Consider the following 27,195-nt stretch of genomic DNA (forward strand, 5'->3'; position numbering starts at 1 on the left):
ATATTTTACATAATTTACCGAGTTTGATAACATTGTAATGTAGTGCCTATAATAAATATACAAGGTGTAACAGAGAGACCCGACAATTAATTACTCGTGTTAAATTAATATTTTTATTTATTTTCTATTATTTGAAAAATTCAAAAAAACCGATTTGTAAATCTAATATAAAAAAATGTAATGTGGAAAAATCGTTAATTTAAATGGAATAGGTAGCTTACTTTTTAAAATTGTTTACATATATCTATCAATCGTGAAAATCGTGTAACTTATAATAGGTATAAATTTTCATTTAATAGATCGAAATTCTCCGAATAATAGTCTGTTTTGAAATAATAATTTTAAAATGTATTTTTTCATTAAAAATGGGTGAAAAACTTTTTTATTTTTATAATAAATATACAATCTATACCAATCAAAGTGAAATAAGTATATGGAAAATGAAATAATACGTATTGATTTACGTGATTAAGAGTAACCCACTAGTGACTCTTTGCTTGAGGAGTGAAAGGAAAGGAGAAGGTAATAATATTAAGTGAAGAGATAGAAGAGGAGTAAAGAGTGAAAAACTTTTTAAAAAAGTATAAAAACCACAAGAGTTATATTCTTTTTCCAAAAATGTTGTTTTGTAATTAATTACTTAAAATTATTTAATGTTAGTATCTTGTGAAACATCGATAGTGTCTTGCGTTAAATCGATCACCCGTATCGTTTATTTCCCTCAATCCATCTTCCTCAACACCAGTCGTTCGTCCTCCTGTATGCTGGGACGCTACAATATATTATAATATTATACAGGTATATCGTATTTTAATGATGTATATTATAATATATAAATCGTTTTTCTACGATTGTCTACTGTTACGATATTACATCATCAGCACTACAATAATAATGAAGAAAACAACAATGATATCATATCATGATGATAAGTCACAAAAATAATAATGGTTGGTAAATAATAAATATGATTATAATATAATATATTATACCCTGCAATATTAGTTTTGTATATTTTGAATCAGGTATTATATTATACAGAACGCAATCCGGTTTTAATGTTTTATCACAGCAATCGGCAGTCTACTATGTATAGATATAGATAGGTACTCGTGGATGAGCAAGAGGGGCGAATGAACAGAAACGGAAAGTTTCCAGTCGAACGACGGTGAAACAAAACGCGGATATTGTTATGCACACGTTATTATTTTTATTGTTATTTCGCATTGACCTACTTCTATATCGAAATATTTTCATCCGCACATACGACAATATTTAAACGCTATAATATTTTGATAAAGCTAAGCGTTTAGGTACGATCTATTATTATTATTATTATACAACTTGAAATAGCGACGTTTTAAAGTGAGGCAGTTCGGTGGTTTAAAGTTTCAAACTTCGTCCTAAATTGTTTTCAACATATAAATATTATTATTATATCATGCAGTTTGATGTAAACGTACATGGCAAGAAACGCTTTTGGCTACAACCAGTGCTGGGCTTAAAAGAAGGATGATTGCTTGGATACTCCGGAAGCATCTCCAGAGTTAGAATATCGAACTAGTTTTTTTAATTTTAAACTACTTGGATACTATATTTGGTTATCGCGTACACAGCTAAACGCACTGAACGGAGACTGCATTACCGCACAATACGTTAAATTATATTTTGTCCTGGTACCTATCAATAGATCGATTTAGGCAATCATAAAATATAAAATCCCCCTCCATCCTAAGACCGCTGCTGAGCACATTTAATTTAAATGATTTAAAGTATGTAAGTTATCGAATTACAAACCTATATAATTATATTAAATAAAATTACAATTGCAGTTTAATTACTTTAAATACGTTGAATATTTATCATCATTATAAAGCTAATAGGTATAAATTATAAATGAATACAATATTGTGCCTAACTAATAACTATCTATAGCTGCAGAAATGGCGGTAAACTTCAAACAAACAGTAATCTGTTCATCGCCTAGTTGAACATCCGACACGGACAACCGCCGATAACACCGATGAACTAATGCAAAGAGTTGCCAAGCATATTATATATATAGGTACATACACAGATTCGAATTAGAATTTATTATTGATACTATTATATTTTAAAATCAATGATATTAGGTTAGATACTATACTAGATATAGGTACTAATTTATTGTTCAATTAGTAACAGATATTCCATGTGTCAAGGTGTATCCTTCAAATTTGTTGGGTGGTCCTGTGGGTGAAACATAATAATAACATAATATAATATAATGTAATATTCTGATCAAATACAAAATTAGATTTTTAGATAAAAAACCAAGTACAATTGTGCAGCTTATGGAATTGCAGCATGATAAACGTTGGCGGTCCTATTTCACCCGTACCATATAATATTATAGCCTGCCTCAATATTTTATAATATTCTGGTGAGATGTGACAATACATAAAAATCATAGTAATTCGTGTGATAAAATAGATACCTATAGGCTATAATTAAAATTTTATGAAGTACTAGCTGCAGTATGTTACCCGACTTTTGCATGTCGTTGTTCACCATTTAATTTTACTGTATTCAAATATTATAATATACATTTATTTTATTATACTCACTGAATATACATATAGGTATCATAATTATTATTCTTATAATTATTTTTATCAAATACTGTAGTAAAAATACCTATATACACCAGTAACGAATAGGAGGGGAAGCCAATGTTTATAAATTAAACACTTCTAAAATATAATACAGGAATGATTTAAATCATTTATAAACATGTAAATTGCGACTACGAATGTGTAATCGTTGTTGATAAAAATAAAATACACACGAACGATTGAGGTAAACTGCGTAAGAGGTCGTATGCATTTTTAAAACATGCTTTTTATTCAAATGAAAAAGTTTAAAGTACAAAATTTATAGTAGTTTTCCAGAAAAGTAAACTGATAGGTACCTGGCGAATGGATTTTTCGACTTTTATGAGGTGAAGGTCTAAAAACTTTTAAATGCTATTGTATATATTTGTATACATTATACATAATAATAGTACCTATTTAAAAAATGTTTTTGTAATGAAACTTTGATAAATTACTCACTATTCATAAAATTGCATAGGTAGGTATTTGCGCATTATTCTAATATATCATGCTTTGTTAATACAATAATAAAATATTTGATGAGCAATCGAATACAGTGAAATATAAAATAATAATTTAAATAGCTAACAAATTTTGTTTTTAATTGATTATCTTTACCATTTCAAACAGATTTTATTTATATAAAAACCTTACTTTTGAAGTTGATGTATTTTTGTTATACATCTTGCTTTCTAAAAAAACTAGTTGTTATAGTCATTTGATTTTTCCCACTAAACTAGTATACTGCCTACACTGCCAGTTTTTATTTCTCATGATGGGACTGATGGGTAGTTGAAAAACAGCACAAACGCGATACAAAATTTAACACATTATCTATAAAAGGGCGATACCCGTTTCCACCAAAAGTGTACCTTTCCCTTTTCGACCAAATAAAATTATTTACCACGTTTTTCTACGATTGAAAAAATAAATATACTAACCAATTATATATATAAGTAAATACAATATATACATAATTAAATACACTAATATATCATTTTTTCAATCCAGCATTAGTATTTTAAATAAACTTATTACTGTATTAAAGGTTTTAATATAAGCATAGTATAAAATTATTTTGGTAAATTAACCATGGTTTAATTATTGGTAGATCTCATTTGGTGGTAACGGATATTGGTGGAAATGGGAAAGATACACCTTTGGTGGAAAAGGGAAAGGTCTACTTTTGATGGAAACGTGTTACGCCCATCTAAAAGATTTCGTTACGGGTAAATAATTCATTTTAACATGCTTTAAGATAAAATTGCGAAATACTTCAAGTTTTACCGATATTTTTATGTGTAATTTCCCATACCTGTACTACTATAATGTATTGGTACCTATATTTTATACACAAGTTGATAACTAAAAACACTCATCTCAGTCGATTTTTCATGTTTTTATTTATCAAGATTTATCTGCGTCTTTAACTCTATTAAAACTATCTAGTTTCATGTAAATGGTGATGAAATTGTTTTTAAATTTAAAAATGTTCAACCTATAACAAATATTTTTTGAGAATAGTAGACCTGAGTGAATTGTGATGTATTACTCTATCCTGTTATCTAAACTCTTACTTTGTATATTGCATCCTATAGCATTAAAAAAGAAACTATAGCCTTAAAAAATGTGTGCATATAAAAAAAACGTAAAAATGTAAAAATTCAACTTAACTAAAAATGAATAAAATAACATAATTTTGTTATACTTTTTGTTTTGAAAAATGCAAAACTTGAATGTGATGGTAATTATTTTATAATTAATCTGTTCATAAACTTGTGATTTTTGTGTTTTTTTATTGTACCACGAAATCATTGAAACCGCAATAAAAATTACCTAATTAAATATCTAGAAAAATTAATTCATCAATGATATTACTTGTGGGAGCTTGTTCGTCTATTATATTATGTTATTTTATAATGTTCTCCGTTATACATTTTAACCCTGATATGGCTCAGCAAAAATCATTTTTTTTTTTTTCAAGTAAATAATTATATATTTATGAATTAAGTATTGAGTGATGATAGTTAAATAAAAGTATAAACATCCTTTAATTTATATTTTTTTTCCAAGTATCTTTGGCTCAGTCCAGGGCCGTCCTTACAATTTGCGAGGCCCGGGGCAAAAACTCTTTTAGCGGGGCCCACAAAACAAAAAAATGCATACTCATTTACATTTTTGCAGGCACCCTTATTCAGTATGTAAAGTATTTTTCCCTATTACCTTTACCAGTAGGTACCTCACATAACCATTTTGCACCAAAGCACCAAACACAAGTATACATTATCTATGATTAAATTGCTGTATATTTTTATAATAGATTGTTAACATTATTTATTATAGGTAAAGACAGAAATAACAATAATTAAAAATTAACTTTTCTTGATTTGAGATCAGCAAATGTGCAAATAACATCATACAATACCTCTCTAATAATGTCTGTGTTTTCCCCTATTTGTAACATAATCTGTAAATCATGGCAACTTTTTAACAATATATTTGAATCAGCCGTCGATAGATTACCAATATCAAACAGAAATCCAAAATAATTGTTAAAATGATCTAATTGGGTGAATCGCTGATTTATAGATACAATTCCTTGATCTAAAATTGGTAAAAAAAAGCATTGACAAAACATTCTTCTTCATTTGTTGAGCATAATACAGGAGAGCTTTCATAACTAAACATTTGTTTCTTTAAAACTCTTTTTTTAGATTTAAACTCTGGTATTATATCAATTAGTTTGCAAACATGAATAGCTTTTTCTTTTGCTTCATTAAATCCATGTTCACGATACTTAAACTGTTTCAGGCCTTTCAAATTGTTTACAGCAAAATCAATTGAATTTTTTTCATTTTGCAGAGTTTTGCTTACTTTATTAATACTATTTAATTTTTTCGTTTTTGATTTAATTTAATTAATAAAATTTCAAATTAAATAATATGTAATATATTATGTAAATTGTTGTACTTATAATAAAGAAAACTTGGGATTTTTCATGTGTGTGAGCGCGGAGCCTAAATGAGAAGCCCAAAGCGCGGGCCCGGAGCGTGGGCCCCGCTCGCCCTTGCCTAGGGACGGCCCTGGCTCAGTCCACTCTGTCACAACGGACTGAGGCACACGCCTATGCACTTACCATGTATAACTAAACGTATTTAAAGTAAACTGTACATCAACTGCAAAATAATCTAAATTTGTTTTTATTCCGAAGTCGTTCATAATAGGTAATATTACTTAAGAGAATTATACTGAAAATTTCTTATACCTTAAAAAAAAAAATTCTATATCATCCACTGCAGGCTACAACAGAAAAAATATGTAACTAATACGCATTAGAATCGATTGATAATCATAAAATACGAAATCGGTGGACGTTAAAAATAAATCACTTGAATATTATTAGATGTAGTATGTCTTAAAATTTAAACAAATAACTTTTAAATTTATATTTATATGATACATTATTTTGTATACATAAAGTCATTAGTGTACAAGATAATTATTTCGAATGTCTTTGTTCGTCTTCGTCTTCAGTCTCAATGTTCAACAGCTTGAGGTGCCGTTGTATCATTCTCCCGACATCTCGTTCGTCCCCGTCCACCTGTAATCACAAACAAAATATTTCCATCAATCTCATTCACGCTGTGTACACAATAAACGTTATAATATTTAAGCTCGATTTCGCGTTAATAATAATAATTTGAGACACAATAATAATACCGTCTGTCAAGTGTACCGCAGTATTAAAACGCCATATAATATTATACAGAGTGATTCACCGCAATTATGGTCACCCCTTTTTTATAATTTAATGATAAATTTATTCAAACTTTAATCTGCCGATTTTTCAAACATATACCAGGTACCTACTGCATGATACTATAGATACAAATTTATATTTTTAAAATGAAAACCTTCCCCTTTTATACTACTATTAAACAGTACGAAAAATCTCAAGAATTTAAAAATATGGTACTTGTTTAGGTATATATTTAAAATTTCCGAAAATTAGATTTCGAATAACTGTATTATTGATGAAAAAATAGGGTGAGCATGGTAAGCGAATCACTCTGTATATGTTACCACAATTAAGAGCATTGATTAAGAAGAACAACACTACAACAGGTATAACATCATAGAATATGTTAAGATTAGCATTATAAATTTCTTCCTTAAATGAGTATATTATGATTAAAAAAATAATAATTGCCCCTGGTTATTAAAATAACTAACACAATAATTATTTTTTGAATTTGAGATAACTTTTTTGTGAACATTTTAATTATTTCTGCATGAAAATCTTTCTAATAATAGCTAAATATTTAGAATAATATATTTCCATGACAAAACAAAATAAATTATACATGTGCCATGGGTGATGGCATAAGGATGATTAAAAGCTATATTCAGAAATACTAATTTAGTAGTAAATTAAATATCCTACAGTCTTGAAAAGAATAACTTTCATTAAAATTATAATGATAACTATTTTAAGCTAAGCAAAACAAATGCAGTGAAGCTTACCTCGCCTACTTCTAGTTGAATTATGTCAGGGTACTTATTATGTTAAAACGCGTCTATAAAGCATTCAAGTCTATAAATGTATTTTTGTGGTGTAAGTTGATGAATTAGATAAATATAATGATAAAATTAGCCTTACATTTTAATAATGAGCAAAATAAAAAGGATCTACATTTTATTTTTAATAAGATGTCAAATGTTTAGACGTTATTTACAAAAAAATATCTTCAAAGACTCTTAGGAGTCTTGAACCATCTTATTCAAAGTTGGTTTCCTCTTAATGTCTACTTGAGTAGTAAATATTACCTACAAAGTAAAGTGGGAAATGTCAGTTTCGACTATGTTAGGTAATTAAAAGAAAAACAATTATAAAAATGAGGTAAAGTGAGTAATTATTTATCATTGTAGTGGATGTAAAAGTTTTTGATTTACTGGCCTATAATATTGTGCTGTATAACAATTTGTACTATATTCAGTCATTCCCGTATTTAGAATACATAAATTTAAACGGAAAATAGTGTTTTTATGCATAATTTATTGTTAAAACTAAAGTTTTATAATTTTTTTTCTTAAGAAGTTCATTTTTTATATATTAAGGGCTAAGTAACCATTCAATTTTCAACTTAAAAATTGAAACTATTTTCAAATTGAATTATCTTTCAATTTCCTGAAGATACCATTTTTTTCTCGCATAAAATAATACAAAAATCATATTTATAAAAAAATTCACAAGACTTGTGATGCGTATTTAAATTCATATAATATTTTTACAGTCATTCTATTCATCGTATATGTATAATATTATTCATACAGAATATAAGTAATAATAATTAAATAATTTGCACACTATGTTTTTAAACGGGAAAAAAAATGTTTAATCACCTAATCCAAAAAATGTATTCATATTAAATGTGCTACGTAAAAGTTTGACTATTTTATAATACAAAAATAATATATTGTATAATATAAAACATGAATAATAATGTTACCTTTGATGCTATTTATAATGTTTTAACTTATATTATTATCACCGTTAATTATTCAAGCGGTACCTACCTAATGGTGTTTAATTTATAACTTATACTACTTATAGTTTCGTATAGAGTCCAGGGAAATATACACTAGGCAAAAAGACGCTATAACCACATAACGTTACGTCTCTGTTTTACCAATGCTGGAGTCTAGTATGGTACTCAGAATTTTAGTTCAGTTTGAGTTTTACCTAAAATTAAACACATGTCTGTGATTCATCCCCATTTACATTATTTTTTGGCTTAACACTCTTTATATAATTGATTAAACAAATTATAGAGTTTTCCTCAAATATATATTTAACGTTTAGAGTAATTAACTCGATAATTTATTCTGTAGAGCATCTTTGGTCTTCAGGCTGTAATACAAGTAGTGGTAATAATCGAAGATATATGACACGACATTAATGCAAACATTTTTAGTAATATAATTAATCAGCCAGAAAAAAGTTAAGTTACGGTTCTCGATGTTATTTCCATTTTAAAATTTATATTATATTTATGAAAAATGACTGAAAATTTCTTTATCTAGTTGGTGTATTAATTATGATGATAAATAAGGTTTATTTCGTTGGAAGACATTGTAAAGGGTTAGACTTAGAACCTTTCCCCTGCGTAGGCCACTGACTTGTGAACAGTTCAACGTAAAAAACATACGTTTTAATCTATAGTTTTTAATATTTGAACGAATTGATCAGTACATGGTGGGACTGACTAGTACAGGGTACAGATACAGGGTGTCCAGTGAGAATATAATATATACCCATTAGACGTAGAGGGGGACTCGCCGTCCGAATAAAAACTAGTTTTTTGACGTTCTATTTATAAACTAAAAAAATTATTTAAAATCATGGGATTAAAGAAAATAAAAAGTTGAAAGGGGTCACAATTTTCAGCAAAATAAACTCTATAAAATAGGTATCTTTTTTTTTCAAAAATTCAAAATTCAAAAATAATTTTTTAACTTTTTTACCAAAAAATTTAGTTACATTAAAAAATAAAATACATTTAGCCCTTGTCTATGTGAGTTTAATAAAAAAAAAAACAGATTTATGATATATTTATTATCTCAGGAGATATCGCAATGGGTAAATCCTCACAAGACATCGGTATACCTAATTTGAATGCATAAATTTTATCACGGGCACATAGGGAGCTTATTTCGATATTTTAATTTCTAAGCGAGTTATAAGCTTTTTAAAAATTGCAAAAATAATATCGTTCATACGTCTTCCAAGTGATGTTTCTGTGTCATATTACTAAATAGTAATCCAAGATCGATATCGGCTAAATTAATCGGAGGTTTCGTATCTTCTTCTACATAAGTGGAGTCTGTCCTGAAACACAAAAGTAATCACAATTTATTGAATAATATCATTATTCTACCAAAGTCTGAATAATTAATATTTTTATACGTTCTCGAATGCAACTCAGCAGGTTTTACGGAATATAACAAGTCCGCGTCAATATTTTCATCTGCGTCCGGCAGTGTAGGTATATCTGAAATGGTTTATGGTTTTAGTTGTATATGTTAAAGTATAATATAATTTAATTCTACCGTTTAGAATAAATTAAACACAGGTTATTGAACTATTGCAGATATATTACATTTTCATTACTATTATTTTAAAATGGCCTTATTATTTCCAAAAATATTTTTAAAACCACATGAATACAAAAATTGCTTTAAAGTAAATTAATATTTAAAGCCATTTTCTATCAGTCCTCATATTATATTCCTTATAGTGACTTGAAACAATTTAATTTGACATAACGTAATTACAATTAATAGTAATTTATATTCTTAATATAAAATTAGTTTTCAAATAATTAAATATCTAATATATTTTTTTAGATTCTGAGCGGAGCGAGGAATGTATTGATTTTACAATAACGTGGGTCTTTAATTTTAATTTTTTTTTTGTGTGTCTGTCATAACGTTTGGGCCTTGGGGCAATAAAAATGATTCGATTTTCGACTTCAGTACCTTGTTAGATCAGAAAGTGAATCTAGTTGGTACTTTGGGAGATTTAAAATAATAAATTTCTCAATATTTTTCGAAATAATCTGGATAAACAAACTAAAAATTAAGGGAAAACGGGAAATTTTGCGCACAATCAATTTTTGACAAAATCGATTTTGGTTTTTTATGTAACATTAAAACAAATGTCCATTGATACATGAAATTTTCACCGAATATTTATATATTAACATTCTATCCACCATATAATTTAAAAAAAATTTCGACTGAAGTTGAATCAGTTATGCATATGCAATTTTCGATCAATATTAGTTTTTTTTAAATTAATATCGATAAAAATTTATTTTTTGGGTAGAAAAGCTTGAAAATGTAAAAAAAGGTTCCTAACATATTGTTATGATAGCAGTTGGAAAATAAAATAAATTCATAGTCACAATTTTATTTATAAGCATTCTACCTTTGACAAAACACGCAAAAATTACAAAAATTCGCAAAATATTTTAAGGTAGAAATTCATAAAAAATTTTCTTTTTTGAATCTAAGATATGAAAATTAAATACAAGTTTGTCAATCTTTATCGAAAAAAAAAATGTCCACCAGAAAGTCATATTAAGTTTTAATGAGCGTTTGAAATTTAAATTTTTACAATATTGGATTTTCACCAGATTTTTCATTTAGCGATTTTATTATTTCGGTGTAACTCTGTTATAACCATGTTTATATAAGAATTTTCTGTATTTGATAAGATTATCAAAATATTTTAATTTGTTTTGAGCTGTTAATCGACATTTTAATTTTTCGACTTTTTTAGCTTTTTTAGCTTTTTTTCTATTAATGTCAATACAATTTTATTGGTTGAGTTAAAAAGCTTCAAAATTTAATATAAGGCTTCCAACATATTTTTACATAGCAGATGAAAAATATTAAAAATACATATAGGTATGATTTTTTTTTATAAACATTTTAAGTTCAAATTTAATGTCTATGTAAAAATTACGGTAATGTTCAAATTATCTTAGATCGAAATTCATAAAAGTTTTTCTTTTTAAATCTAAGATTTGAAAATTTAATTCAAGATTTCTTATAGGCTTTTCTATCTTTATAAAAAAAAAACATAAAAAATGTTCACCGGAAATTCAAATAATTTAATAAGTAACAATAATATATAAAATAATATCCTTGACAGATAAACCGTCTCCGCTCAGTATCGTTTTTCGAATACAATGATATAATATTATTGGATTCAAATTTAATTCCATCCATTACAGTAACACACTGTACAGCAGAGCGATATCCACTTTCCCGCTTTTTTTTTTTATTGAACATTTAAGAAATGTTTTTTTTTTAGATTTAAGATGAAAATAAATAGTTGTTTTTGGTTACAGCATACAGATTATTATCGTAATATAATAGTAGTAGGAGAAAGATAAATCAATATAATTTATTCGCTTATTGCAGATAAAAAAATTATTATAATTCCCGGACTTAGGAATAATAATAAAAACAAAAAATAATAACAATGTTATTATTTCATACTTATATTATTGATAATAAAATATTCTGTACCAATGCTTGTGCCTTTAAACAAAAAAAATTTTGAAAAACGCTGATTAGAGGCAAATATTATTATAATAAATACATAACAATGAATGGACTATTATTTCATTCAATAGGAATCTTAAATATTTTAATTTCAATATATACACTGACTGTCAAAAATAGCGTTCTAACAATGTCAAAAAGGTTATTATTTGCAGGCCTTACGTTTGGCGCAATTACTGTTCTCGATAAAACGAATTAAATTACATTATGTTTAACTAAATTGAATATCGTTGTATGTATGATTATTACTTAGTATATTTTAACCGTTATCTATCTACATGTATACTACAAAGTATACTGCTAGCAAAATCACACGAAACGAATAAGAGGTAGGATTTAAAAAAAAAAACTACTTGTGTAAATGATCAAATTTATTGCAAAATTGTATGTAATGTATACAAAATTTTCTGTAATCTGTTTTAGGACATTCCAGACGATACCGAATCAATTACGAGTATATCTAGCACGATACCAAGAATGTTGATACCGGAGGTAAATAAGAATAGACTTTATATAAGATTAAGAATATGAGTATTTATTCATAATATTAATAGCCTGTTTGTTGTTAGGAACATAATATAATAGTAAATATTATAACTTGAGCTCTTTTATTTTAGAATGTGATATACTTTGCTGACAAAAGAAAGAGCTATCCAGTGCTTCTTGTTGAAGAGATATCCCCCTGTTTAAACATTATTACAACTCTAGACAAAAATCATCCATCACGATTCAAGGTGGAATGTGTGATAGATGAATATCTTTTTTTTTGCATACGACAATATTTTTGTATTGTACCATTACCACCAACAAATATTGTTTGGATGAATTTTAGTATTGATGTTTAAAATTGTTCGATAATAATCAGTTAACATTGTATTTTTTTTTTTAATTTTGTAGGACCATCAAAAAAAGCAGCCAAAAAGAAGGTTGCCATTTTAATACTCAATTATTTGTTTGGTGAAGAAGATGATTTTTAATGAATATTATAGACTATTAAGCTGTATATTTATACATATACAATTCAAATCTAATTAGGTAAAGTATCTACTCTGGTGTATGATATTTAATTCATGTACCTACCTGCTTTTATTTTTTTGTTAATTACAATTAAAAATAAAATAAAAGTAGTTACATCAATTAATGTCATTCACCGCAGTATAATATCTTACCTAATTAAATTTAATTGTACATGTTTATTTATACAGTTTAATAGTCTATAAATTCATTTAAAAAAAGTACCCGTTGGTATTCCATTTTTTCAATGTATAATAATCGAGGTTGTAATATTATTAAAAAATAAATGTTTTGTATCAAGTCGTTGTGTTATTATTTTAAAATATTTTTCCAGTATCGATTAAATAACTATTATATTCCATTTTATTGATGTTTCCAATTTCAGATGGAAGAACCAACTGAAAACCCATATAGATTATTGAGTATTATTAGTTACAATATATTAGTATAAGCATCTTATTAGGTTCACCTTTTTGAAAAATTACACTTTCTAGTGTACCATATTTTTGGAGATAGGAATAATAAGTTCGTATTCAATGATGAACTATCTTAACACTGATGAAAAAAAATCTAATCGGAAATAATAACATGATACATAATATAATATATTATTAAGCTTAAATATTATGATGTTATCCAGCTGTAGATGCCCTGTCGGTTCAAAGTTAGTTAATCTGCAGTGAACGTAACCTTATAAATACATACCCAATAAGTATTAATTAATAATTATATTATATTGTTGTATGTTTATACGTCCTATGTCTTCTCTACCTGTCACGAAATATATTTCATAGGAAAAAATGACACATATTATTACCTATATTCTTAGACGTACCTACATTATATTTTATCACGTGGCGCGCTGTGCTAATATAATATATATATGATGCATTATACAATATTGTATTATATAATATACAGAGTCACAGAGAGAATTTCTTCGTCGGATATAATAATAATTATTGTGTGCAAGAAGGAAATACAAAATATACCACGATACGCATATATGCGCATACATATATATATATATATATATGTCTATATATATAAACTTCAGTATAATATCATCAGACTTGTAAAGTACTTGAGTAAAAGTATTCAAATACTTTTTAAGTATTTAAATACGTATCCTAAATACATTTGAAAAAAGTACTTGGGTATAGTATTTGAATACTTTTTTAAAGGTATCTGTATTTAAAATCAAATACTATTTTTAAATACTTTTTTCGTCTTACTTTTTAATTATTCTTATTCTAATTAATTTAAGTAAAATTAGAGTTCTAAAATAAAAATAAATAATTTAGTTGATTAATAAATAATAATTCAATTTATCTATAAGGTCATTAGGCCAAGGAAAAAAGATAAAACATATTTAAAAAAAAAAAAAGTATTTGAAAGTATCCGTAAATACTTTTTAAAAGTATTTGTATTTGTAGGTACTTAAATACTTTTTTTTTCAAGTATTCAAATACGTATTTTAAGTACTTTTGAAAAAAAGTATCTGTATCTGTACTTGAATACTTTTTAAAAGTATCTTTTACAAGACTGAATATCATATATAGGTATATGCAATATATACATTCGTGTATGTGGAGCGAAATACGAAGGGTGGATTTTTGAATAAAACCATAATGACCACCACCGCGGTCGATATAAAAATCGCAGTTGAAAAATAAAAGAAATACATCGTCACAATTTTTTTTATAAGCATTCAAAGTTTGAATTTTGACAAAATACGTAAAAATCACGAAAATTCACGAAAATTCACAAATTATTTTAAGCTTGAAATTCATAAAAAAATTTTTTTTAAATCTAAGATATGAAAATTTAATTCAAGGTTTCTCATAAGTCTGTCAAAGATTATCATAAAATAAATATCTACCAGAAAGTCAAATTAAGTTTTTATGAGTGTTTGAAATTTAAATTTTTACAACATTGGATTTTCACTAGATTTCTCATTCAGTGATTTTCTTATTTTGATGTAACTCTAAAACAAATAACTGTAGATACCTACTTGAAATTTTCACTGAATGTTTAAATAGGCATTATATGTATATATTTGATAAATTTTTTTTTATACTATCATTGGATTCAAATTTAATTCCATCCATTACAGTAACCTACTTGTAACCTACTATACAGCAGAACGACATCCACGACTTACTCGCTTTTTTTTTTGAATTTATAAAACTTGTATAATACAATAAAACATATCTAATTTTTGTGAATACTTTAATTTCATAAATATAATATATTTGAAATGTAAGCTGTTGTATTATATAACAAAGCGTTTTAATATTATATAATATGTCATAATCCGTATCAATTGCAATAGTTAATTATTAATTGTATTAGGTACCTATTATTATTATTTGTAATAAATTTAATAATATAAACTTATACATAATATGTTATAACTTATTACAATATTATGTAGATACATACATAACAATCGACTAAAATGTTTGAAAAATGCATTTTACGAGTAGGTTAGGCACACCTAACCTATATTATAAATCATAATCGATAAAATTATTTATTAAGAGATTAGGTACAAATAATTATCTTCTAAAAAGTATCCATACATAAAATATAGGCAGTTGGCTGTTTAAAAATGTATAATATGGTTTATGCTCATACTTGATAATATTATAATAATTAATAATATTATTAATAAGCATCAGTATATAGGTATTCAATTTACACACATTTCGACCATTTACCTAATATATATATTTTTTTTTAATCAACGTGATTGGCATTCATCGCATTTGCGTTTTTTATCATAGGCACATAAAACCAGCTATTGTATTATTGTTTAAATTACCATTGCTTATTTTTGTAGCGGTGTTGGAGCTTGATGATTTCTTTCGTGAACCAACAAAGTTATCGAATTTTCCTCTGCGAAAACAACACATTGGTAACATCATTATTAAGCATAAAGTCGTTTTTATAATATTCATAACTGCATAATTTATAAGCAACGCACAGTAATTTATTATTGTACGCAAAATAAAACATTGAAATTGCTGTACTGCAGAGCATTATATGTGGCACGGTGGTTAGGTCGGGAGGTGAAAGCTGCGATTTATGAATCATTAGCACCCAGTTCCAGATTGTAATTATCATTATACGAAATTATTTAAAAATTAAACATTACACGCTTTTTGTTTTATAACACGATATGTATATATGTATGTGCAATGTACATAAGTAAATGATATAAATCATTAATTAATAGTTATAGGTAATAAATACAAGTAATCAAACGTATCCCTCGTAAAAAAAATGACCAATAAGAATTATTGATCAAATAATAAAATTGACTAAGCACAAAATATTGTAATAGGAAAAAAAACACACCTCAGATAAATATAATCTAACACACAAAATGGTTTCTAAGCTATTAAATAATACTGAAATGTAAATATAAATCCGAAAATTTTAAAAATCATTTAAAACACCTAATGCTTCAAGCGACCGTAAAATTCTTAAATAAATAATTTGAAACTTATCAATATAGGTATCTATAAAATGTTTGATATTTGTAAAATATAGTTTGTTATTTGTTACGAAAACAAGTAGGTAATTAGAAAATTCTCATAACATTTTTTTTTTTTATTTTATTTATTCATTGTTATTAAATTATTTTTATTTAAAATCCATATTAAGTAAATTTTATTATACAAGGTTCACATAATTAGAGAAATTATTCATTAATATTATTTTAAAAATAAACCTATTTACAGAATGAAGCAGAAAGACCTGAAATATAAAAAATCAAGTTAAATGTATGATAACAAATATGAAAACTATTTGAATAACAAATAGAAATATACTTATGTCAGGAATTTAAAAAAAAAGACTATTTTGAAAAAAGTTTGCGTTTCAAAATAATTTGGATATGTACTCGAAAAATTTGAATCTTTTAAATTTTATAAAAAAATAAACTGCTTGGCTTAAATAATCATTTTTACTGTCAAAATTTTCCGAAAACTTGATTTGCAAATTGTCTAAATTGCATTTTTCCGAAAAAAATGAATAAAATTTAAAAAAAACTTTATTTTCAGAAAAAAAAAAAGATAAAATATTGATTAAAACAAAAGTTATTAAATTTATTGAGTATTTCTGTTTCATTTGTATACCTAAATAACTACATATTAAGTAAATAATAACCAGTACATAATAAGTTATTTATATATTTGAGTTGTAAGGAAGGACAAATCCAATCCTGACAACTATAGGCCCATCAGCCTCTTATCTTCAATTTCAAAATTGTTTGAAAAAGTCATTCACACTAGACTATTCTTCTATTTAAATGCCATAGATCTTATACCAAAATTCCAATTCGGGTTTAGATCAAACCATTCTACGGTTCAACAATTACTCAGAATAACTGAACACATTAATACTGCATTTGAAAAACATTTTCTTACTGGAGCTGTATTTATAGATATTTCAAAAGCATTCGATAAAGTCTGGCACGAGGGCCTACTGTTTAAACTAAAATCCATAAATACACCATCTTACTTATTCAATATTATAAATTCAATTCTACTTAACAGGCAGTTCAACGTTAAAATAAATGATAACACCTCTGACCTTATGCATAAATTATGTAACTGCTGGTACTCTTGATACAATATCTTATTGGTGTAATAAATGGCGTATCCAAATAAATGCGTCAAAAAGCACAGGTGTTATTTTCAGTCTTCGTCTTTACCACCCCTCTGCACAATTAACATTTAACAATGTAAATATACCTTGAAGCTCGTCAGTAAAGTAACTTGGCTTGACAGTGGATAAACGACTAACATGGCAGCTACATATCTCATCCAAACTTCAACACGCATATCAGCGCCTTTCTATGGTATACCCTATTCCAATAAAATATCTCCAATACAGAAAAAATGCTCTCTTCTAACATTTAAACAAATTTCACGTCCACTGCTCACCCATGCGTGTCCGGTCTGGGGGAAATGCGCGACTACTCACATCAGTAAAATTGAATTTTTTTTTAAATAAAGTGCTACGTATTATTGCAAAGGCGCCTTGGTTTTTAAAAAATATAAACCTACACAAAGACACTCAGATCCAGGAAATCATACGTAGACCACAAAAAAATCTCATCAAAAAACTTCCATACTTCACTGTTCATCAACTCTTCTGGATGTACGTGGAGTTTATAGTGAAGTGAGCCAGAAGAGTTGATGAACAGTGAAGAATGGGAGTTTTTTGGTGAGGTTTTTTTGTGGTCTACGTATGATTTCCTGGATCTGAATGTCTTTGTGTAGGTTTATATTTTTTTAAAACCAAGGCGCAAGTTCACTATACTCGTAAACTCCACGTACATCCACCTCAAGGTAGATTAAAATGTGGACGTCCGCATGACCTTCTGGTTTAACAACTCCACAAGGGCGTCATTTCAGATTTTTTTCGGGTGTGCGAAGTTTCAAGCAGGCCATTTTGAAATTTCACCAGGCCATATAAAAATAGATATACATACGTACGTATATGTATATTATCCTGCGTTCAATTATTTCCATACATTATAGACCGGTTATTACAATTTGATTTTAATCATATAAATAACTGTGCATTCGTGGCTCGTGCATTATCTTAGGCTTCAGCAAGGCGCAGGCCAATTGTAACATTTTAAAAGTAAGGGGTGCAACCGCACACCTTGCCACCACCCAAATGACGCCCCTGCTACTCCACACAATATACAGTAGCTATTTGTTACCCGTAGCGTCTAATATTAAGCTTTATAAATTGTTATATTTAATATATCTGTTTATACTTTTATTGTTAATTATTATTATATCAGTTCACTGTTTCTTAAATTATAGTCAGTTACGTCTCGGCGTAACTATCGCTAATATTAATGATCACTAATGTACATACTAGATAGCAAATTCATCTTACTATTTAAACTTCTATATAAATTAATAATCATGTTCAAATTGTTATAAATGTACCATTGTAAATATCAATAGATGTAGATAGCCAAGGCTAGGAATATCTTATCTTATCTTAATAGAAAATATATTTTAGTTTTATTTTTTTAATAAAACTAAGTAGGTATGAATAATATTAAGTTAAAATGTCTATGGACTGATTTATTTTCAATCGACGGGTCGTATCGGTTAAGTCTAGAGAGGGATTAATTTTATGAGGCGAATTGAATGATAATGCAGGTAGTTTTTTTATGGAATTGTTTGTAGAATTATTTAAATACTTGGTCAGGGATGGTCGTTATAATCATTATGGTGGGTTAAATTATTCTTATAATGTATGTTATAAAAATAGTTGGACATTGCCTTCTCTCCCCCTACTACAACGGCTGTTTTTGGTATGGTAAGACATCTTCCCTCGATAAAATAATATTAATAAAACAATAATAATATTTTCTATTCATTATTGATTATTTAATATGAAATTATTATTTTGCCTATTGTCTAATTTTTTCTAACTACATACTAAATTTTCAAATATTTTTATAAAATACATGTATAATAAATTATTTGAAACAATAAAGATAAATTGCTCTTAACTAAATTAAAAAAATAGATAAGTTATGTTTATAACAAGTTTAAACATTATAATGCATAATATTTATTTGATACAATAAAAACTAATGTTTGAAAAAAATAAGTATGTAAATATATAATTTTAGATAAATATAATAGCTAGGTATAAAATTTTCTAAATGAAATAAAATTGATAAAAATATTTAGATTTCTGTTTCTGTTTCTGATTCAAAAAAAATTAAACATTAGACAAAAAACCAGTTTCATATCAAATAATTAATTATTTATCATTATTGAATAATTAATTTATAAAAATAGGTATCGTGGGAAAGAAAATGTCCACTTTAAAAAATGCATCGCGGAAGAAGATGTCCTACGCTACATCAAAAACAGTCACGGGGAGAATGTTTTGGGTGGATGACCATTTACCCGATATAAAGTTATATTTTACCTATTAAATTTAATATTAGTACACAGTTTTTAGCTTATAACTTTAAAATAAGTTACACTTGCACTATAAATAATGTATTCATTATGTATATAATTTCCAATTGAATAAACTAAAAAACTGAACATACTCTGATATAATAATTATTGTAGATACTTATTTTTAATGGAAAAACAACATGTTATGTTATAGATGTACATATGTAACATAGTACTATAGTTATAGAAGTTTTAGCCACAAAAAAAATCTTTGCGTAAAATAGTTAGTAAATAATCATTTTCCAATGGTTGAATTTAAAAATAACCATTAAGTAAACCAAATGCGTATATCAAAAAAATGTAAATGTGAAGGCGGAGAAAGTCTTTGAGATTCTAAATTTAACCCGAACTATAATTTATTATTCTAATAAATAATCGTATTTAATCTTATATTCAGAATAGAGCAATTAATGTTTTACTTTAAAATATATGTGTTTTTTACTTTACTCAATATTGAAAATTCTGAGTATTTTTTTTTTTAATAATCGGGTAAAAACAAAAAAACGAATGATTTCGAACATTTGTTGAAATTGCAATATAATTATTAAAATACTTGCTTAGTAATCTTGCAGGTTACCAACAAATTAAGACGTCTTCGATTCTTTTTCTATAAATATCGATACTAAATTATTCGCTCGGTCCAAAATCTTAAAAATATAATACGGGCGGCTCCTTGTAAGTTGTCAATACTAAAATCAAAACAATTGACTTTAAATCTTTTTTTATGTTCTATGAATGCTTACAGATTTTTAAAATGAACGTTATTTTGTAGTTAAAAATTACTGCAATTTTAGATTCTGAACGAAGTGATGAATATATTTTGGACTTTTTTTGAGTTATTTATAGACCACTGAAATTTTCGATTTTTTTTGAGAAATTTTTTTTGAAGTGCCGGTAAAAAAAAAATGTTGGACGACCAAAAAAACTTGAAAATTTAATACACGGTTCCTTATGAGTTGTTCTTATTGTAGCTAAAAAAAAACATTAATCACAATTTTTTTTTATAATCGTTTATAGTTCAAATTTTTACGAAATCTGTCGAAAACGCGAAAATGTGCAAGTAATTTTGAAGTTGAAAAATCGTAAAAATTTTTGTGTTTATAACTAAGAATTAAAAATACAACACTAAGTTTTACATAAGTTTTCCTTAAAGTAGCTATAGAGAAAACTCGAAGCTTCATTAAACGAAAAATTTTAAGTGCGTTTGAATTTTAAATTTTTTCGAAATAGCGTAACGATAACGATTTATCCTCAAACGAATTTAAGTATTTGTTATTATTCAAAAAGTATAAGTCGTAGACACATGAACATTTTACCAGTTATTTAGATTGGTATTTTCTTTATATGATTTAATTTATTTATATATTTATATATATATTTTCACTTTTTTTGAGATATTTATTGACAACTGAAATTTTCAATTTTACTAAAAAAATTTTTTTAAAGTGTCGATAAATTTTTTTTTGGCCGTATAAAAATACTTGAAATTTTAATAAAAAGTTTCTCATAAGTTATTCTTATAGTGATTAAAAAATTATAAGAATACATTGGCACAATTTTCTTTTATTAGCATTTGAAGTTCAAATATTGACAAAAATTTGTCAAAACCATGAATATATTTTTTTTTGTGTCTGTCATCATAAAAGTGCTTGAATTTTCGACTTCAGTACCTAATTCGATAAGAAAATGAATCTAGTTGGTACTGTGGTGGTCAAAAGTATATTTTTCTAAATAATTGAGATAAACAATCTAAAAATTAAGGGAAAAACGGGAAATTTTACGCACAATAAGTTTTTGACAAAATCGATTTTGATTATTGATGTAACATTAAAACAAATGACCATTGATACATGAAATTTTCACCGAATGTAATAAGTATATTCTATCCGCTATGAAATTTTCAAAAATGTTTGACTTATGTTGTACTATTCATACTTCATAGGTTCATAGGTATATGCAATTTTCGATCATGATTAGTTTTTTTTTAAATTAATATCGATAAAAATTTATTTTTTGGTAGAAAATATTGAAAATTTAATACAAGGCTCTTAATATATTGTTACAATAGCAATTGAAAAATAAATGAAATTCATAGTCACAATTTTTTTTTATAAGCATTCAAAGTTTGAATTTTGACATAATACGTAATAATCACAAAAATTCGCAAATTGTTTTAAGCTAGAAATTCATAAAAAATTTTCTTTTTAAATCTAAGATTTGAAAATTTAATACAAGATTCCTTAAAAATTTGTCAATATTTATCACAAAAAAAATGTCCACCGGAAATTCAAATTAAATTTTTATTAGCATTTGAATTTCAAATATTGATAAAAATTCGTCAAAACCATGAATATTTGCAAATTATTTTGTAGTTCAAAATAATATTGTTTGTATTTATATCTAAGGTTATAAAATTTAACACTAAGTTTTCCATAAGTTTTGCTTCAAATAGCTATAGAGAAAATTTGAAGCGTCATTATAGGAAAATTGTTTTGAGCGTTTGAGTTTTAAATTTTTATGAAATCGCGTAATGATAACGATTATATATATATATCTATGATAATATAAAGTATTATGAATTATGATAACTACATGCAATGTTTTTGGAAAAATTGATTAACCATGCCTTATTCAAAATGCGTCCTAATTGAAAAATAATTTATTTGTTTCAAAATAGAATATAATATGACAATATTTAAATATAATATATCCTAGACTGACAAATCATCTCCATTCAGAATCGTTTTTCGAATACAATGATATAATATTATTGGATTCAAATTTAATCCCATCATTACAGTACAGCAGAGCGACATCCACGACTTACCCGCTTTTTTAATATTCATGAGTTTATAACTAAAATTAGAAAATTTAATACAATGTTGCTCATAAGTTTCTGTTACTACTGGGATTAAATACAAAAGTTGATTGTAACTAGTCCGCAAATATTTTGCATTTATTTTGCAAATATTTAAATATGATATAAACAATTAAATTATCTTACCATAAATCGTAGGCCGTAGTACATTAATACTAGTAATAAAGTAAATAAAAATCTAAGAACAATATCAAAAATTATAGCAAGAAATATACTTGAAAATATGGGCTGACAAATCGTCTTCGCACAAAATCATTATTCGTAATAATAGACACTTTGATTTATCATGAAATTCAAATTTAACTCATAATTCATTACCTTATGGCTTATACTTCACAACACTCGAAACCTATAGTACAACACATCGGTTAACCAGTTTTTTTTTTTTTATGATTTAAAAAAATACTCAGCATTTTTAATTTTGACTAACCGAAAGTATAGGCTAAATAGAAATGTATAAATTAGAAATTTCCCTCGAGATTGATAATTGGTGCATATTATCTACTAAAAAAAAAAAAAAATGTCTTATAAAACAAAAATAAATAAAAGCACACATCATTCAATTAATAAATTCTTCGCTCCGCTCTGAATCTAAAAATATTCCAGACATTAATTGTTTCAAATAAATCGATTTATACTTGTTAAAGGCTTAAAGCTTAATTAAATGCCTAGTAAAATTGTTCAAATATATAATTAATAGTTTGATAGAAATCTAATGATCAATTTTTTTTTTCGAATTAGTATCATTTGGTTTTTGCTTCTATAGAATACACTTTAAATTACTTATAACTTATAAATATTATAAACTTATAATGTTTCAATATTTATTTTTATTTTTTTATTTGCTATTACCTAGCATTATATTATGATATCGATAAACCATGTATAATAAGAAATGGACGAATTAAAAAAATGAAATATTGTACAAAACAAAGAAACTAACAAATTATGTTTAGTACAATTATAGTTGTTTATTTTATATTTTTGAATTTAAAAATATCCTACATTTTGACTGATTTTGAAACAAAAAACACTATTTTTATCGAGATGTCCATTTTATGTAAACAGTCCTGAGACTGTACAAATATAAGGGGAAAAAATTTAAAATGCTTTTAAAATTATTCCGGATCAATTTGGAGGATACGCCTTAATATATACCATACGAACAGATATGGATATAGTTTACAACAGTACCAGTTTAATAATCACCAAATACAATAATTTATACAAGTATATACTCGTATACTTAAACGTAAGAGATGTCCAAACAAAAAAAGAACATAATGACTAGTGTACTGGTCTTATATTTTAAATACACTTACTTCATAGTTTCATCGACCCAACGACCAATTTTTGATTTTGCTCGTTCAGCCTGTTACGAAAATATAAATATAATTTTAAGTTAGCTAATATTAAATTAAAATATAAATTGTAGACACCTAAAACTAGTTTCGACGGATTTCGGGTTTTAACTGTAACATGTATACGCATAGTACAGATATTTATGGTATATAATAAGATATTTGAGTGTCTTTGATATAGAAAACGCCGAATGCATAATAATAGATATCTGCATTAGAATCGTATTAATAAAAATAATTATATTTGTAATCAATAACATCGGCGAACGAATACAATATTACGCCAAATATATTTTAATCGTTCCAGTTTCATTTTAACAATATTATAAACATTTCAATTAAACTTTTACCATTAAACTGTATAACATAGCACGCCTACATCACCAGAAATAATATCTAAACTTATAGTATTGTGAACGGATAGTATATTAAACGGAAATAACAACTCAGCAATTTTTTTTACTTTCGAAAATATCCACATCAAAAAACGTGAAGGAAATAACTGTTAATACAAAATAAATTACCCAAAATTAAATAAAAAAATGTGTTTTTAAAAAAAATTCTCAATATAGTATTTAATAATATTTTAATGAATTGTTCAGACATTTTATTTTTACAAAATAGAATTTAATAATTATTTCATTATTTGTACTAAATTTTTTCCTGATCGTATTAAAATAAATTCATTCTTAATTCTATCTTATTAAATTATTCTGACACACAATAATATCAGATATCTTAATGGAGTTTGAATGCACTGTTTTATTTACTACAATAATTTAACTCGACGATAAAGACTAAAATCTTAATCGTTATTACTTATTACTATTATAGGTACCCGCATTGCGTAAATGATAATATATTAATATCTATTCAAATTGTTCATTGTTTAAGTTTGACTATTATATATATATATATATTAGATATATTATAATATTATATAGGTAGCAGTGGCGCCAAAATATATATTTACATATGAAAGCTGTCATAGATGATTTTAGTAGGTAGGAGGGTTACGTTTGTCATTTTAAATATATTACGATATGGATAATTGCATGTATTAGATATTACTGTCAATTGTAAACTAATAGTTGATAATATTTCATAAAACTATAAGGTAAGGTAATTATAAGAAATAGGTGGGTGTCAAAATTTTATGTGGAGGTGTCTGATGTCACAGGTAAAATTTTGGACTTTGGCGCCACTGATAGGTAGTGACTGAACAAAATAAATTAATCTTAATTTCATATTATAGTTTTTTTTTTTTCATTTAGGACACATCGTTTTCAGTTTTTACTCGATAATATATTATTATGTCTACAACGTCACGATTAACGAATAGACTATATGGTGTGACGTGTTAATTTAAACATAAACAGTCAAAATTTATTCATCATTTGATCACGCTGAAACACAGAACTAAAAATATACAATCGTGTCGTCAACTTAAATCTCCAGAGAAATAAAAATAATTTGGATTTGTGTTTTAAATAACACCTCAAACACAATTTTAAAACTTCACTTCAAAGAAAAAATTCGAATCATTGATGTTCGATGTATTGAGTTCTGAGTTACAAAGATGATGATTGTATTGATAGTTATTTTCAGAGAATTTTTGGCAAATTTGGAAGAATTTCTAGTGATGCGTTCCTCCAGGACTTAAGACTTATTCGGTTGGTCTCGGTTAAAAATGTCAATGAAAACAATATCTCAGCTCCAAATCTACAATTAATTTTGCAACATATCTTTTGTAGGCCAAGAATTTCTGCTTTATAGTAAAAATAGTTTTCTCACTTGTGAATAACGCTTGGTTGGATGAATTTTAATCCAAGTAGTTAATAAGTTTTAATACAAAACGAGCCTAATATAGTCTATAAAATTAATTTTGGTTATTAACTACGAAATTTTCCTTAAAAGTTCAGAGTGATATTATACAGCCAGGTAATAGAATACAATATATTCAAGTGAAAAGTATAATAATCAATAGGTAATAAGTAAAATACTATATTTTGTACTTTCATAATAGGTAGTGTAAATATATATATATAAATTAAAAATATAGGCCATTCAATACCATTTTGCGGTTGGAGGGTTTGAAAATCTTCCAACCTTGTACCTGGTATAGCCTATGATATACCGTAACCGTCTCTGGCCCGGAGAACTGTGATAAAATTACTGCGAAAATTAAAACTTTATCTATATTGTGCTTTTGGCTTTTGCTTCACGTACGATATAATTACGTGTGCGTGGATGTGGATATGTGTTGACTTACCAAACCGTACGGAATAAATAAACAAACGATGAAACTTTGCGCCGCTGTGCCCCCGAAACTGTAGCTAGACCTATAGGTAGTATAGTAATATGTATATACTGTGTTTACGTGTAAGAATATTATTATATATAATATATATATATATATATTATTAATATATCGTTTAAGTTGAATGTGCGGTTGTAGTAAAAACTAATAATATATAAGTAGGTAGGTTAGTATCAAAGAATTCACTCTGCGTAAAAGTTTGGCCCCCTCGTTTGCTACCTTGCTACCTACCCGTTATCACATGCACTTCGATAATTACCTATACACTTGATATGACATAAACAACCACAAAATGTTTTTTGCACACGTATCGTATACGAATGTGTATAAAATCGAAAGTACTCACGGCCATTATGGTTGATAACAAAAACAACGGAACTATAATAAGATATAATAATGTACCATACAGTATCACAGAGTTTAACACTGAACACTATATTATTATAATTGCGATGTCTGGTGATTTCAATGTACACTGATAAAACATTTAACCATACACTATAATATTACAATAAAACACATATAACTAACAATTTAATACAGTGAGATGTTGAACGAAAATCGGACTTTAAAATTAAAACTATGTTGTTTATAAGAGTACAGTTTGATAAGAGACGTAGATACTAGATAGAACATCAGTATCAGTAGCAGATGTTGTAGTATGGCTATAATATTATTATATCGTTATGATATATTATATACACGCTACCAAGGCAACAATACACACAAAACACAACAAACCTGCACTGATGGTTTTCACGCAGCTCTGCACAGGTGAAAGGATATTTCAAGGTCGACAAGACTACCCACTACATAGTATAAAAGTGGTACCTGTAAA

General features: G+C 26.4%; 1 protein-coding gene and 1 long non-coding RNA gene across 3 annotated transcripts in view; one reads left to right on the top strand and one right to left on the bottom strand.

Moving 5' to 3' along the window:
* The window catches only part of LOC149056280 (uncharacterized), a 106,777-nt gene extending 93,942 nt beyond the window's left edge, over positions 1–12,835 (top strand). The window contains exons 2-3 of the long non-coding RNA XR_016191549.1: positions 12,192–12,260; positions 12,386–12,835. This is a non-coding gene — a long non-coding RNA (uncharacterized LOC149056280). The remainder of the gene's footprint in view (positions 1–12,191; positions 12,261–12,385) is intronic.
* LOC149056282 (uncharacterized) lies at positions 6,055–26,978 on the bottom strand. Of its 2 annotated transcripts, none has more exons than XM_089226574.1 (6): positions 26,704–26,978; positions 23,999–24,048; positions 15,610–15,683; positions 9,601–9,685; positions 9,414–9,522; positions 6,055–6,234 (listed from the first exon to the last, which is right to left on the bottom strand). In XM_089226574.1, exons 1-6 carry the CDS (start codon positions 26,707–26,709, stop codon positions 6,133–6,135), a joined length of 426 nt encoding a protein of 141 aa, XP_089082700.1. In that variant the 5' UTR covers positions 26,710–26,978; the 3' UTR covers positions 6,055–6,132. The 2 variants fall into 2 exon arrangements, with proteins under 2 accessions (XP_089082700.1, XP_089082701.1); XM_089226575.1 differs by having other exon boundaries at positions 26,617–26,978.
* Between the last annotated feature and the right edge of the window lie 217 nt (positions 26,979–27,195).

This window comes from Diuraphis noxia, unplaced genomic scaffold (assembly GCF_037042655.1).
Source record: "Diuraphis noxia isolate RWA-SAM2 unplaced genomic scaffold, SU_Dnox_SAM2 contig0004, whole genome shotgun sequence".
NCBI classification, from domain to species: Eukaryota; Metazoa; Arthropoda; class Insecta; order Hemiptera; family Aphididae; genus Diuraphis; species Diuraphis noxia.